General features: G+C 41.3%; 1 protein-coding gene across 1 annotated transcript; it reads left to right on the forward strand.

The window, feature by feature from the left end:
* The first annotated feature begins 8,034 nt into the window (after window positions 1-8,034).
* On the forward strand, window positions 8,035-13,324 carry LOC149932386 (uncharacterized). Its single transcript, XM_090157110.1, has 3 exons — window positions 8,035-9,788; window positions 9,836-12,270; window positions 12,354-13,324. The coding sequence occupies exons 1-3, from the start codon at window positions 8,035-8,037 to the stop codon at window positions 13,322-13,324; spliced, it is 5,160 nt and encodes a 1,719-aa protein (XP_090013236.1).
* The last annotated feature ends 4,227 nt before the right edge of the window (window positions 13,325-17,551 follow it).

Raw genomic sequence — 17,551 nt, forward strand, 5'->3', positions numbered from 1 at the left:
GAATTGTCCCTAGTGGTATTAATTTCTCGAGATAACCCTTAAAGATATATCTCCGCAATTTAGAGTTATTTGTTAAAAATATTAACCCATTTCTATCCCGCCCGGTATAAAATTTTAATTATAATTAAAATAATTGAGACGAAACGACCAATTTTAATTTATTCAGAATATCATAAGTTAAGTAGTTACAACAGTAAGTTAGACGTACTATAACAATGCACAATTGAATTAAACCCTTTTACAGAACAAGTTTATCAGTTAAATATAATACGAAGCAAATTTTAATGAAAGAAATATCTACAGAGGCTTTTTGGAATTACTCGCTTACGAAATACTTGCCGCATCTTTAAAGCTCATTTTATTTCAACACTCGCCCTTGATGAAGATACCGTAGATATCTGGTAGTAGACGACTCGTTCACTTCCTGTTGACGTTGTGACACATACCACATGAAAAAGACCAATGCCGTCCAATTTCCAATATCATATAATGACTCGCACACCCAAGAAATCATTGACTGCGTTAGAAATCGTAGATATCCAAATATCCACACCAAATGTATTTACAAGAAGCAAAAACCTTACCATAAACAAAGGCACAGAGAGCCACTTGACTAACCGCCAGCTGTTAAAGCAATTAACGTTAAATTATCTCCTTTGAATTAACAGAACTATATATAGGTCGTTAAAAAAGTGGACCACCCACAGGGTCTACCCTTTAACCCTCTAATCTCGGCTGACTGCGCTAAAACAAGATTTAACCTTTAAAAAATACCAGATTAGGCCTTCATAAATTCATTAATAAAAAAAGACTTTATTACCTATTATGCTTACGATGCCTGTCTTAATTTCAGTGAATCTAAGCAGCTATCGGTGGTTCTGTGGTAGAGCGCTCGACTGCCAAGCCGAATGGTCTGGGTTCGAATCCTGGGTGGCGCATTTGTTTTTAATCAATAGAGAAACGCTAAATTAGAATTTCTTCGATGCAATAATTTCAATTTCAATTCTATTTCAATTAAACCAAAATTTCGTACTCTATTAAATACGCTTCCGATAAAGCTGAAGGTCTAATTTTCAATAAGGCGTAACAAGTGTCGGTGGTTCTGTGGTAGAACGTCCGCCTGTCAATCAGGAGGTCTCGGGTTCAAATCCTGCCCGATGCGATAGCAAATTGATACTAAGACGAATACTGTTCGGTTGTACACATCGTAATTTTATATAGTACATGTACCTATATTCGTTTTCAAATGTTTATATAGCGCACGCGCGCGTGAAAGTGAGTTTTTGGTTGCTGTTAAAAAAGGTGTTATTTTGCGCGTGTAAAAATAAATTAACGGCCAGTTCTGTTTTGAAATAAGAGGAAAAAGGTTTACCGGTTTTTATGTCGGAAAAGTTCGCGTCTTTTATTTCGCTGTTCACGACATTTTTTGGTCCGTCGAGCCGGATACATTCGTCAACTTGATTATGTTCCTCAACTAATCATCGAATCGGCTATCTTTCCGTGAGAGACAGTGAAAATTAGCGTGGATTCTCCGTTGGAAACCGTTTAAACCATCGATCATATCCCGATCGTAAACGAATCAACATAAGTCATCATGGATGTTCTGGTGAGGAGAAGAGCAGCTATCAAGGGACAGATCACCAGGATTGAAAATGCGGTGGGTCAAACAGCAACGAATCTATCTGACGTCGCCTTGAAGCTGTATGTAGACAAGGTGGAAAAACTTTCGAAAGACTTGGATGAGGTTCAAGATGCCGTAGTTGCAAATGTCGATCCCGACGACGACGATTTCGCGGATCACGAAGATGAATACAACCCCCTAATCGCTCGACTCGAAGATCTGACAATCCTACTCGTCACTGAATCGAATGAAAGAGCAGCAAACATTCCAGTGAGACAAGTCAGACCAGCTAGTGATGTACGTTTACCGAAGCTGGAACTTCCATCATTCAGCGGTGGTTACGTCGATTGGCTTCCATTTCACGATCTCTTCACGGGCACCGTACACAACAACGAATCGCTCACCGGAGCTCAGAAGTTTCAGTATTTGAAGTCATCATTACGAAACGAAGCAGCGCTCCTAGTTCAATCTATTCCGGTAACTGACGCTAATTATCTGGAAGCTTGGGATATCTTAAACAATCGGTTCAACAATACCCGGGAAATCATCGATGCACACGTAAAACGTCTCTTCAGTCAAACTTATGTCATCCAAGAATCTTCATCCGCTTTACGAACGCTCATCGATACCACCGCCGAATGCATAAGGGCGCTCAAGGTTCTCAAAGAACCAGTACAACATTGGGACTCCATACTACTTCATCTTGTAAAGGAAAAACTGGATTCAGAATCTCGCCGACAATGGGAACTTTCCCTGAGGGGGACCGAAAGACCAACTTTCGAGGATCTCGTTACATTTCTTGAACAACGGGCCAGAGCCTTAGCAGCAGCTCCGCCTACAACTACTGCAATCAAGTCGAAGCCTCCATTACATCAGAGACCGAGTACAAAGGCTCATCATGGTGCTCTGAGCGAGACGTGTCACTTTTGCAACGAAACACACTCTGTATACAAATGTACCAATTTTCTGAATGCATCTTCGGACGAGCGTTGGAACATGGTCAAGAGGAGTGCCATGTGTTTCAATTGCTTACGAACCGGTCATCAAAGCAATGACTGCAAATCTGGTCATTGTAGGAAATGCAACGCACGACATAACACACTTCTACATCAAGAAAAGGAATTAACGAAGACGAAGGCAACCTCCGGTGTAGTTTCATGCCCATCTCGTGAAATAATTGGATCAACCCAAGTTATCTTGGCAACCGCAATGGTCCAAGTCAAGGGACTTGACGAGCAACTTTATCCAGCCCGAGCGCTTCTGGACTCGGGTTCTCAAGCCAGTTTCATCACGGAACAATTCACGAGGAAACTAAGATTGAAGCGAACACGTTTCAACGTCTCAGTTGACGGAATTGGAGCAACCGGAATGAACACCTCTCAAGGCAGTGTCATGGTGAATATTCAGTCAAATATCATTAACACGTCGGAGGTCATCGTCGAGGCAATCGTCCTGAAAAAGGTCACGGATTATTTACCTAACAGTCCGTTCGATCCTGGAAATTGTCTACACTTGAAAGGCTTAACACTTGCTGATCCAACTTTTCATAGCCCTGGACAAGTGGATATTTTACTAGGTGCTGACGTGTATCTAGAGCTCTTACAAGATGGCATTTGCAAGGGGAAAGAAGGTCTTCCAGGTGCCTTTAATACTCTTTTCGGATGGGCAGTTTCCGGTCCATTGCTGATGGCCGGAAGAAGTTCGAAAATAAAGGTCCACCATTGTACATTGGAAGCAGATTTGAAACATCTTTGGGAGCTAGAAGACATCCAGCCTCGAAGAATACTATCTCCAACAGAAATTCAATGTGAAAAGAACTTTGAAGAATCACATACACGTGACTCTACAGGAAGATTCACTGTACGATTACCAAAGATAAACGATGCACCAAAACTTGGAGATTCTAAACAAATGGCAATCCGTCGATTCTCTCACTTAGAACGACGTCTACGTGTTAACCCGAATCTCTATGAGGAGTACCGCAAGTTCATGGGGGAATACATTGCCCTTGGACATATGGAACTCATTCCCTCGAATGAAATAAAAATCGAAACCAATCCATCTTACTACGTGCCTCATCATGCGGTATTCAAAGAAGACAGTACCACCACGAGAGTTTCCCTAAACGATCATCTGCTAGTGGGGCCAAAACTTCAAGATGATTTGGTCAACCTCCTTATTCGCTTTCGTCAACGTTGCATTGTAATGAAAGCAGACCTTGCCAAAATGTTTCGTCAAATTAGAGTACATCCAGACGACTCCGATCTTCAAAGAATTGTTTGGCGAAACAACTCACACGAACCCTTGCTCGAATACCGTTTGCTAACGGTTACATATGGAACCGCATCAGCGCCATACCTAGCAACTAAAGTCTTGAAGCAACTCGGCCATGACGTGAAAGAGACACTTCCGTTGGCATCTTCGGCTTTACAAAATGACTTCTACATGGACGATCTAATGACAGGAGACGAAACGATTGAGAACGTTTTAAGACTTCAGTCAGAAATCATTCAAGCTACATCTCAAGCAGGATTTGAAATAAGGAAATGGGCGTCGAATGAAGCTGCATTATTGGATACACTACCAGCCAACATGAAGGATTTACAAAAGCCACTATGCATCGAGAACGACGAATCAGTCAAGACTCTCGGCCTATATTGGACTCCTTCGGCTGATAATTTCTCGTTTATGGTTACTTCTCCAGCGTCAAGAAGTTCAATCACTAAACGTACGATTCTTTCGGATACAGCAAGGATATTCGATCCTCTGGGACTGTTGGCACCAGTAACCGTTCGAGCGAAACTGATGTTACAGGAAATGTGGCAGCTAAAATTGAATTGGGATGAGCAACTTCCCCAACCACTTGAAGCTAAATGGAGGTCGTTTCGAACCGATTTACCAGAAATTGAAAACATTACGGTTCAACGGCACATTTCGCAAGCTAATGCTACAGACATTAGCCTGCATGGATTTTGTGACGCATCGGAGAAAGCGTACGCAGCTGCCGTATACCTGAAGACGGTGAATAACAACGGACAAATCAAAATACAACTGATCGCTGCGAAAACAAGAGTCGCTCCGCTCAAACAAATCACACTTCCGAGACTGGAATTATCTGGTGCATTACTTTTGGCTTCTCTGATTCAACTGATCAGGGAGTCATTGAGATTGGATATAGCTGATGTTCATTGCTGGTCGGACTCAACAATCGTCCTAGCTTGGTTGAAAGCTCCACCGCAACGTTGGAAAACGTTCGTAGCCAATCGAGTGTCAGAAATCCACGAGAAACTACCGAGAGCGCAATGGCATCACATTTCAGGAGATAGCAACCCTGCAGATTGCGCTTCTCGAGGAATATCCGCTAGCGAACTGGGAAATCATGGTCTCTGGTGGCATGGACCGCAGTGCCTTATTTTCGCCGCAACAACGCAAGAACTACATGAACTCTCAGAGCCAAATGAATGTTTATCCGAGGAAAGACGAATTATTTCGTTAGTAACACATCATCAAATGGATTTCACGCTCCTTTCCAAATTTTCAGCGCTTAAAAAACTCATTCATATCACCGCCTACATTCTACGTTTTGTCTTCAATTCGCGAAATGCGACAGAATTGAGGATTACTGGACCTTTATCGAAGGAAGAGAACGAAAAGGCGCTATCCCATTGGATTCGGGTCGTCCAAAGCAACAGTTTTAACGAAGAGATAGCTTGCCTTAAACAAAACAAGGAATTACCACGGAAAAGTAAAATCCTTTCGATGCGTCCGTACATCGATCAAGATGGGATTCTTAGAGTTGGTGGCAGACTTTGCCACTCCAACTTACCATACGAACAAAGGCATCCGGCACTGTTACCGAGACAGAGCAAATTAACAGAACTTCTAATACAACACGAGCACGAAAAACATTTTCACGGAGGTGCTCAACTACTAACTTCTGTCTTACAGAAACGTTATTGGATCGTCGGTCTTCGTGATGCCATACGTTTCCATATCAGAAGATGTGTTTCATGTGTACGACAGCAGGCAGTCACTGTAAAGCAACTTATGGGCGATTTACCACCAGCGAGAGTAAATCCTGCTCGGCCATTTTTGAAGTGTGGAGTCGACTACGCAGGACCATTTACCCTTAAACTAATGAAGGGACGAAGTCACCTCAGGTTTAAGGGATACATTGCCGTCTTCGCTTGCTTTACCACAAGATCAATTCATCTTGAACTTGTCAGTGACATGACCACCGAAGCATTTCTGGCAGCATTGAAACGCTTTGTTGCTCGACGAGGAAAATGCGCCGACATTTACAGCGACTGTGGAACCAACTTTACAGGAGCCGATCGAGAGATGAAAACATTCATCAAATTCATAGTCTCTACAAACAACAACGATCAAGTATCACGATGGCTCGCAGACGAAGGAATTAATTGGCACTTCAACCCGCCTGCAGCGCCACATTTTGGAGGCCTCTGGGAAGCCGGGGTGAAGTCCGTCAAGTATCATCTGAAACGAGTTCTTGGCACCATGGTTCTAAACTTTGAAGAAATGCAAACGCTTCTTTGCCAAATCGAAGCTTGCTTAAATTCACGTCCTTTAACGGCGTTAATCTCGGATCCAATCGACTTCAATGCGTTGACACCTGGACATTTCCTAATCGGAGATGCGCTCACCGCAATACCCGAACCCGATCTCACTTCTGAAAACGTCAACCGCCTGTCACGTTGGCAATTGGGCCAACAAGTACTGCAGCACTTTTGGAACCGTTGGCGAAATGAATTCCTCTCTCGCCTTCAACAACGTCCAAAGTGGACTACACCAAAACCGAATCTACGAGTCGGCGACTTGGTCTTGCTCAAAGATGAAGATTTACCTCCAACCAAGTGGAGAATGGCAAGAATCACTGAACTTCATCCAGGACAAGACAATCAAGTTCGCGTCGTAACTGTCAGAACCTCTGACAAATCACTGAAAAGACCCGTAGTTAAATTATGCCAGTTACCACTAGACTGATTTTAATTGTATTCAAACTGTTTACTAAGGGTTATTTATGTATGCAAATGTAACTTTTCGGACTTTTACTATCTCATTTGAAATTCGTTATTTCAAGGCGGGCGGAATGTTCGGTTGTACACATCGTAATTTTGTATAGTACATGTACCTATATTCGTTTTCAAATGTTTATATAGCGCACGCGCGCGTGAAAGTGAGTTTTTGGTTGCTGTTAAAAAAGGTGTTATTTTGCGCGTGTAAAAATAAATTAACGGCCAGTTCTGTTTTGAAATAAGAGGAAAAAGGTTTACCGGTTTTTATGTCGGAAAAGTTCGCGTCTTTTATTTCGCTGTTCACGACAAATACCGTGTACAACTGGTGGAAACCCTGCCATTGGACGTTGAGAGGTAGCATTACACTCAGCACTCGGTCCGTCCCAAAGTCATTAAGAAGAAGTTGGAGAGAAAACGCCCATATAAACACAACAGACTCAACATGCACAACCATCAGAACACAAACACAACAAATTCAACACTCACAACCTACGCATAAAAACGTAACACACCAAACCGTCACGACGGTGAGCGAAAAAACACCATCCAAACCAAACCGCAAATGCATCCGTTAACGCTCACCGTCACACGGTGGTTTTGCCAACCCTTTGAGAAACTGCGTACGCAGTGATTACACTTTGCACCGAAAATGCGAACGCGTTCGCAGGCCTGACAGACCCACAGACCCACAGTCAGACCCACCCACAGACCCACCCACAGACCCACCCACAGACCCACCCACAGACCCACCCATAAACCCACCCACAGACCCACAGACAGACACGGTCGTTGTATAACCCCTCCTAGGGGACTTTGTCCCCTCGGAGAGGTAAAAATATATATAGTATCATTAGAAAATTGATATCGTGAAGTCATTAGAAAACAAATAGTAATATAGTAAAATTGTAGTATAAACGTTTATTTGTAGCATTTGTAAATAGAAATATAAGTGTAGAATATAATAGAATGCAGCGCGTGAAAACTGTACGTGTTTCTTAAAGAAGAGTTTTATATTTTATTGTCAGATGCGAATTGCTGTAGCTCGAGAAAAGACGTTTTAAAATTTGTATCTCGCGATAAATCTTTTTTCAAAAGGGACTTGTTTTCCGTTAGGCTTAGTAAAAATAAAGAAAATTCGAAAAAGCGTTAGAGTCTGTTCGTCTCACACCAAACCGATCGGTGTTTCAGTCCGCCGATAACCGCTCTCCCTCACTAATTCCAGGACCTGTTTAAGTTCTATTACCTAAGGTAAAATAGTGGGAACAAAAAACTTCAAACTCCCAACATTTGGTGCCGAAACCCGGGAAGATCAAACGTCGCGATAACTAGTTCGCAGTGTGAGACAACTGATTGAAGTGAAAGAAATCAATCAACAAAATGCCAAAGAAAAGAAGTCAAACAAAACGAAATCAACCTCAAAATTCGGAGGAGACGACTTCGAGCAGAGTAGTTAGAGAAACAGCTATCATAGAAGATTTAGAGTCGGAGGGAGATAATCCAAACCGACGTGGGCCGATGGAGTTACAACGCCTTAAGCTACAAAGAGAAACAGTTCGTTCTCAAATAAATAAAGTAATCAAGGAAATAGAGGATCTACTCAATAATGTTAACTCGGACGTCGCTGATGTCGAAGATCACCTTAATATACTGATCAGAAAAGAGCCAACGCTGACTTCGTTGGAAGAACAAGTTCAAGATCAAACGCTCAATCTAAAGGAACTCCAACGAGAGTTAAAGGCCGCCGACGAGTACGTGGATATAATCACCATCGCAAAATCAAGAGCTAACCGGAGAATAAAGGAGGCAGCAACGCGAGCTATCAACGCCAGCCAAGTTCACGATCCAAATAATAACATCGCAACAGCTAGTATGGGTCAAAATATGACCAACTGTCAAGTACCTTCGGTGACCAAGCTTCCCGAACTCAAAATGCCAATCTTTGATGGAGATATTCTGAAATTCAACGGGTTTTGGAGCAGATATCAAGCGGCGCTTGATAAAACCAACCTTCCTAAAGTAGAAAAGTTTAACTATTTGATATCATATCTATCAGGTGAAGCTAAAAATTTAATATCGAGTTATGAAGCTGACGTTTCTGATGGCTCTTACGACGAAGCTGTTAAATTGTTGAAAGATACCTACGGCCGGACAGATCAAATGATACTGCACCATCAAAAGTTAATGTTAAAATTAGAGCCAGTTACGAAAGTTAGAGATTTAAAAGGGTTGCGTAATTTGCTTTTGTCGTGCGAATATCACATCCGTAGCTTAAAAGCGCTAGGTTGTGATACTGGAAGTAGTAGCTCATGCTTGTGCCCGGCTATCTCGCGCGCTATACCCGAAGAAGTGAGATTAGAATTTAGCCGTACGCGTACATCGGACGCTGAATGGAATTCCGATACGCTCGTAGCGTTTCTGCGCAAAGAAGTAGAAAGCCGCGAAAGATGCAGTCTTCTAGGCGGAGAAATCGACAAGGAGAGATGTGAAAGCAAACACCCCGTAAAACCGCCAAAACCAGATTATCAAAGCGCCATCGAAAACCCTTATTCGAGTTCCGCGGCAGCCCTCTCAACGCGGGTAAATCAGCAGCCTTTTCAAGGAAATACGTATTGCATTTTTTGCGAAGTGGACACTCACGGGTCATCAAATTGCTCCGCGCATTCCATTGACACGAAACGAGAAAAAATCAGCAAGGATCGAAGATGTTTTAATTGCCTAAAAAGGAATCACAACGCGAGGGTTTGTCCTTCAAAATTTAGATCGTGTCGAATTTGTCACAAAAACCACAATATGGCCGTATGTCCATCAAGTAACGCCAACAAAGGGGCACCGAAATCGAAACAAGGGAAAGCGATCGCGAGAAACCCCCGAGACAACCTTTCAAACAAGGTGTCGCGCGTAAGATGCTTGCTGGATGGAGGGAGTGAAGCCACCTTTGTCCATGAAAGCATTTCGCGTCAACTCAATCTGCCAGTGATAGGAATTGCCAAAATTGAAGTAGTGGCTATTGAGGTACCTTATATTTGTCAAGCGGTCGCCAATGTGAGCTGTGAAGCAATGAAGAAATTCGTGGAAGCAAAAATTATCAATTGGCGGATGAATTTGGACAAGGTCCAAAAGGTGCTTACAAGGTAGACGTTCTCATTGGAAGCGATTTCTACTGGGAATTCGTAACTAGCAATGTGCAAAGGTTAAGCCCTTCGTTAGTGGTGCAGGAAACAAAACTAGGCTGGACTCTACAGGGACCCATCAACGTAAATCAAACTGGAATTGGGAATTATGAAGTGGTGCAAGTGCTACGAGTCAGTGTTGAAGAAAGATTGATATCGGATACGATCAAAAGGTTTTGGGAGCTGGAGTCGCTAGGTATCGATTCAAACGAGGACCAAGTTCCGACAAACAATAAAATTATGGAAGAGTTTGAAAACAATGCCACCTTTCAAGGCGAACGTTATCAGGTTAAACTACCTTGGCTCGTCGAAAAATCAACTCTAAAGAACAACTTAAGCGTAGCAACAAAGCGAATGGGAAGTTTAATCAAACAATTTGAAGCAAATAGAGAATATTATGAAACCTACAAAAGTATCATTATGGAACAAAAGGACATTGGAATCATTGAAATCGTAGAGACTCCAGACACTCCAGGAACATTTTATCTTCCACACCAAGGAGTCAAAAGAGAATCAAGTAGCACAACCAAACTTCGAATCGTGTACGACGCGTCAGCCCGCGCCGTTGGAGAACCATCCCTAAATGACTGCCTGGCATCTGGTCCAAATTTAAATCCTGAGCTGCTTAAATTATGGTTACGCTTTCGAAAACACGCCATAGCCGTAATATCAGATCTCGAGAAAGCCTTCCTGCAGGTGGAATTAAAGAAGGAAGATCGAGATTGTCTAAGATTCCTATGGGTCATTGAAGAAGGTGGTAAATTCAAAAGAGATCAGTTTCAGGTGTTTCGAGTAACAAGGGCCGCGTTCGGAGTTACAAGTTCACCATTCCTTTTGGCAGCTACAATAAAACTACATTTAAAAAAATACGATCAAACTAAAGAAGAAGTCATATCCCTATCTAACGATATCTACGTGGACGACTGGGTATCCGGAAATGATGATGACGATAAAGCCTATGAAATGTCTTCAGGCGCCAATCAAATTATGAAGGAGGCAGGGTTGCATCTTAGAAAGTGGAAATCAAACTTAAAAACATTGGAGAAAAAATGGAAAGATGACGAAAACTTTACAATGGAAGAAAATTCTGGCGAATCAAACACGTCTCTTAAAGTATTGGGACTGCAATGGGAAAACAACCAAGACGTCATTACTTTCGATCTCAGTAACATCCTGGACACTTTGAAAAATCCCAAACGAAGTAAACGTTTCATCCTTAGTACGGTCGCGCAAATATTCGACCCAATCGGAATTCTTGCACCGTATACCATACGGGCGAAGATCCTGTTTCAAAAACTCCCAGTCGACATAGTAAACGAGTTTGAAAAATGGAGTAACGAGATGAAGGATCTAAAGAAGCTGAAATTACCGAGATACTACTATCAAGATAAAATAAAATCCCAACAACTACACGTTTTCTGTGACAGTAGTATCAAAGCGTACGGAGCCGTAATTTACGTCAGGTACGAAACAGAAAGCGGTAAAACTGGAGTATCATTCGTTACTGCAAAGGCCAAGGTTGCGCCATTGAAGAAGAGGCAACCCGAATTATCACTTCCTCGATTGGAATTGTTAGCGTGTCTGATTGGAGCCCAACTCGTCAACCACATCAAAAGCGTTTTCGATAAAGGAAATCTAATCATTAACATGTGGAGTGACTCAACTATAGCGCTTCATTGGATCAAAGATAACCCCAAAACCTGGCTTCCTTTCGTCTCAAACAGAGTCGCCGAAATCCAACGCGTATCGGATCCGCAAAGCTGGTCGCATTGCCCCGGCAGTCAAAACCCAGCTGATCTCCTGTCAAGAGGAATCGAAGTCAAGAAATTGATCGAAGGAGACGCCTGGTTCTCTGGTCCGACGTGGCTGGTAATGGGTCAAGAAAATTGGCCAAAAAATCCAGTGGAAAAAATTCCGCGAGAAGTCTTGGAACTGGAGAAACGCAAAACAACCGTATTGGCTATCCAAGTAGTAGAAACTTTAGACCTTCAAAGTTTAATCGACTTAAACAAATTTAGTACCTGGAGAAAACCGCTGCGAATTTCTGCAATGTTGTTACGAGTCGTTAACAAATGGAAGAAGAAAGAAAAATTACGCGGTCCTTTAACCGCAAACGAACTAAACAACGCCGAAAAACTATGGGTAAAATCTGCTCAGCTCAAGGAGTATCCGGCTGAAAGTCGAGCTCTAAAAAATAACGATAAAATTCCTTCAAATTCAAAAATTCTATCGCTGACACCAACGTTAGGACCTGATGGGTTAATTCGCGTAGGTGGTAGGTTGGAACAGTCCGAACTGAGCTACGAGGAGAAGCATCCCGCAATTCTCAACAAGGACCAAAGACTAGCTTATCTTATAGCCGAAGAATGCCACAAACGGGTCATTCACGGAGGTGTTCAAGCTACCTTCACGCAATTACGTACGAGGTACTGGATTCCCGCCGGTAAGCAACTGGTAAAAAAGGTTGTAAACGATTGTACAACATGTAAAAAATATCAGGCGAAATGCCATTCGCTCCTCTTCCAGCGGGCCGAAGCCGTATCTCGGAGGCTTTTACTGTCGTAGGAATTGATTTTTGTGGGCCGTTGTTCATAAAAGGCAGAAATAATGACAAGGACTTGGAAAAGTCATACGTTTGTCTCTTTACGTGTGCCGCTGTCAGAGCGGTACATTTAGAATTGGTCCAAACTCAATCAACCAGAGATTTTTTACTGGCTTTTCGTCGATTCGTGGCCAAGAGAGGACTTCCAAGTTTAGTAATCTCGGACAATGCTAAGAGTTTCGTAAAAGCGGATTCTGAACTTCAAATAATCTTTAAAAACATAAACAAACCGGAGGTAGAAAATTATTGCGCTAACCACGGAATCACCTGGAGATTCAACGCGGAAAGAGCCCCTTGGTGGGGCGGCTTTTTCGAGCGATTAATACGTTCGACAAAAACTACGCTCAAAAAAGGACTAGGCAAAACCACATTGGACTATCCTGAGATGCAAACAGTATTAGCGGAAGTAGAAGCTGTTATTAATTCAAGACCTTTGACCTATACATCTTCAGATGCGGGGGAACCAGAACCTCTAACCCCAGCTCATCTACTGATAGGGAAACGATTGACAACTCTGCCATCGCAAAGGGTTAAAATAAATTTCGAAACGCAAACTCGAGGAGAGATATTGAAGAGAGAACGTCATCGTCTCATTCTTATGGAACGGTTATGCGGTCGGTGGAAATTTGAATATTTAATGGAGCTACGCTCCGCCCATCACACTCCTCCGACTAAAAATGAAACCTGCTTCAAAGTGAACGACGTCATATTAGTTCATGATGACAAATTATCTAAACACATGTGGAAAATGGCTGTAGTTGTAGAAAACCAAATCGGGCGCGACGGAAAAACTAGGTCTTGTCTCGTGAGAACCGCAAATGGTTCTCTTTTGAGAAGACCAATTCAGTTATTATACAAATTAGAAATAGGAGAAACGGAAGCGCAATCTAATTAACTGAGAAATGCTAGTCGCATTTCGGGCGGGAGTGTAAAATAAAAAATATATATAGTATCATTAGAAAATTGATATCGTGAAGTCATTAGAAAACAAATAGTAATATAGTAAAATTGTAGTATAAACGTTTATTTGTAGCATTTGTAAATATAAATATAAGTGTAGAATATAATAGAATGCAGCGCGTGAAAACTGTACGTGTTTCTTAAAGAAGAGTTTGATATTTTATTGTCAGATGCGAATTGCTGTAGCTCGAGAAAAGACGTTTTAAAATTTGTATCTCGCGATAAATCTTTTTTCAAAAGGGACTTGTTTTCCGTTAGGCTTAGTAAAAATAAAGAAAATTCGAAAAAGCGTTAGAGTCTGTTCGTCTCACACCAAACCGATCGGTGTTTCAGTCCGCCGATAACCGCTCTCCCTCACTAATTCCAGGACCTGTTTAAGTTCTATTACCTAAGGTAAAATAGTGGGAACAAAAAACTTCAAACTCCCAACACCCTCCCGGCGGAAATGCTAATGGGTCGCCGTCTACGCACCTCAAACACCACAAATGCTTTGGTCCTAGTACCACATTACTCAACGGCTGACTCTCAACAACGGCTTCAAAACAACCAAACCAATATGAAGAGATATTTCGACCGACACGCTGTTCACCACGGCTATTCCCATTTAGCGTTGGGTTATAGCGTTCAATAGTTTGCAGGTAACCGAAAATGGCTTCCAGCAACAGTTATTGGGTTTGCCAAGGAACCTAACTCTTATCACATACGTACGTCTAAAGGCCAAGCACTTCGTTGTACTCGTAAGCATTTGAAGAATCAAATCCGTGCCCCTACACTGTCTCTACTTTCGCCAGTAAGCACGTCGCCACCTTCGCATTATCCCGTTTATTTCCCACCGCATGTGCATCAACTGACTCCTATTCGAGTGCCACCGCATGTGCCGCCTTCACATCTACCAGTTCCAACCCAGTCACCTTCTTCCTGCCCAGATGGTGCTCACTCGCATTCGCCGCTGCTGGCTCGTGCACATATCACAAACCCATTGGACGATAGAGTACCGCTCCCATCGGCTCAGCTAAATAACGCACTTCCGCCTTCACTGTCCCCTAGTATCCGCACATGTGAGTTACCAGGCCTCTTCAAGTTCATCGATGCCGTCGCTCGACCATTTATCCGGCGCCGTCTATAGAGATCGATCAGTCGTCGTCGCCTTATTCGGTGACTGGTAGTGGTCGTCTCACGCGAGCTCCAATGTGAAGAGTTTCGGTTTATTTCTCCCCGTAACAATTTTAATTTTAGGAGAGCGTTTGATTTTAGCGAATCGGACTGAAACAATCCACTAAACTATCGTTTGATCGAATTGGTTAAATTACTAGTGAAACAGAGTCTATTTAAAAACGAGAAATATCGCTTTATTTTTGAGGACTTTTATTTTTTACAAGGTGAACGCTTTGGCGTCCGAAAAGTCAATGCTTTAGTTTTCTCCGATTTCCAGTGGTTCTTTTTCACTGAATGCCAGAAGATACCGTTTAAGCCCCGCTCGTTCGCTTTCCGCTCCCCCCAAGAGATGACACTTAACACGTGTCTTGGGCCTTCTAGAAAAGGAGAATCCGCGAACAATGCGGGGGTCACCGTTCTCATCTGGCAGCCATTACAAGGGCTTGTCGAACTCGAAAACGTGTACGAATACATCATTAACGACAGAAAGACAAGTTTAAAAATACAAAATACTTTTTAAGAAAACCTTTAATTTTTATCTTTTTGACATTTAGTTTTGAAACTTTTAATTCTTATTTTTTACATTCCACATAGTTTTAACAGTTTCTTAACACATGGATTAATGGATTTATATACCCCCGTACCGTAAAAATACATACCGGGGGTGAGTTTCTTAATACAGTGCGCTACCCACAATAACACTTATCTGCTTTATTTTCATGTTGTTAAAAAAGGAACATGTTGTATATGTATATTGTAAGAGGGCGCCACGCTTCACGGAGTCGCGCGACTACCTCATGTTATTCACGTGATAGCAACGTGACACCGGGACTAGCGGGGAAGACGCGATGTATGACGCGAAGCTCGGACGTTAATAAACAAGCTACTCATTATATGTCTAAACTACTTGAATCTTTATTACCCTCTAAACATTGTTGATATAAGGCTATAATAGGGGGGAGCAGTGTTCAGCGATAGATACTTTTATCTATAATTTGAAGTATCTAAATGCGGATCTAGGTATTTTTTAAAGATAAATAAAAAAATAAAATACTACCTTAATTTGTTTATCAATATTTTATATATACTCAAATTGGAACATCTCAATTTAAATAGGTATTAGATAAATATTTTTTATTCTTGATACATTTATCTTATTGTCCATTTTTTAAGATAACTTTTACTTATGACGAAAATATTATCTGTACTATATTTCTTATTATCTAATATATTTTTTCGGTAGCTATTTGACATTTAAATTAGGTACAAAGATTATTTAGAATTTTACCGAATGGAATATATACTTTACACTTTGTTAGTTTGAACACGCTTTGTACGCATTGGAGTACGTGAGATAAATCCAAATATGGCGGAAGCTAATAATATCAGAGTCCTTAAAAAAGTGCTGGTAATAAAGACGAATGGACAAGCACAAAAGAGCTCGAAAGCAATGACCAGAAAAATTAGAGGTCGGTAACGGTTAATCATTATCCATGTTTAAATTGATTTTTTTCGGGGGAAAAATGTAAACAAAGAAATTTACCGGTTAATATTTCGGAAAATGATTAAAAAACATGTATTATTCGTACAATTTGAGCTTTTTATCGAAAAAAACGTCGTTTTTCCGATTAATTTTACAAATTTATCAAAAAATTAATCGGATAATACAGAAATATAAATTACTTGATCAAAACGTTTTACGAATAATTTTGAGAGCTTTATCTATTGAATAAAAGTTAACCATCCCCGACCTCTAAGAAAAATGGTACACTTCCTTATCTGTTGGACGGTGAATTTTTCGTTACGGTCGGGGAATGCAGTGCTGAAGATGGTCCAATAAGTGTACAATGTTTAAGTTGTCCTGGCACTAAAGTCTTGAAAACATCAAGGACATCTACTGGCAACTTACTCAAGCAGCCTGCAACGCCGGTGACCTAACCAATATATATCCACGGCCTCGCTTAATTGTATTTACACTTATTAGTTACTTCTGTGGTCACACGTTAAAAGTATCATACTTACTTCTTACTTTTGTGGTCTCACGTTGAAAGTGTCACACTTATTTGTTACTTCTGTGGTCACACGTTAAAAGTATCATACTTACTTCTTACTTTTGTGGTCTCACGTTGAAAGTGTCACACTTATTTGTTACTTCTGTGGTCACACGTTAAAAGTATCATACTTACTTCTTTTGTGGTCTCACGTTGAAAGTGTCACACTTATTTGTTACTTCTGTGGTCACACGTTAAAAGTATCATACTTACTTCTTACTTTTGTGGTCTCACGTTGAAAGTGTCACACTTATTTGTTACTTCTGTGGTCACACGTTAAAAGTATCATACTTACTTCTTACTTTTGTGGTCTCACGTTGAAAGTGTCACACTTATTTGTTACTTCTGTGGTCACACGTTAAAAGTATCATACTTACTTCTTACTTTTGTGGTCTCACGTTGAAAGTGTCACACTTATTTGTTACTTCTGTGGTCACACGTTAAAAGTATCATACTTACTTCTTACTTTTGTGGTCTCACGTTGAAAGTGTCACACTTATTTGTTACTTCTGTGGTCACACGTTAAAAGTATCCTACTTACTTCTTACTTTTGTGGTCTCACGTTGAAAGTGTCACACTTATTTGTTACTTCTGTGGTCACTCAATGAAAGTGTCACATTTATTTCTTACTTTTAGTCATACGTTGAAAGCGTCACACTTATTTGTTACTTCTGTGGTCACACGTTAAAAGTATCCTACTTACTTCTTACTTTTGTGGTCTCACGTTGAAAGTGTCACACTTATTTGTTACTTCTGTGGTCACTCAATGAAAGTGTCACATTTTATCTTACTTTTAGTCATACGTTGAAAGCGTCACACTTATTTGTTACTTCTGTGGTCACTCAATGAAAGCGTCACACTTATTTGTTACTTCTGTGGTCACTCAATGAAAGTGTCACATTTATTTCTTACTTCTAGTCATACGTTGAAAGCGCCGAGGATTACTTCGACCAGTT

This window comes from Leiobunum rupestre, chromosome 8 (genome assembly GCF_980474605.1).
Source record: "Leiobunum rupestre chromosome 8, qqLeiRupe1.1.hap1, whole genome shotgun sequence".
In the NCBI taxonomy this organism is placed as follows: domain Eukaryota; kingdom Metazoa; phylum Arthropoda; class Arachnida; order Opiliones; family Sclerosomatidae; genus Leiobunum; species Leiobunum rupestre.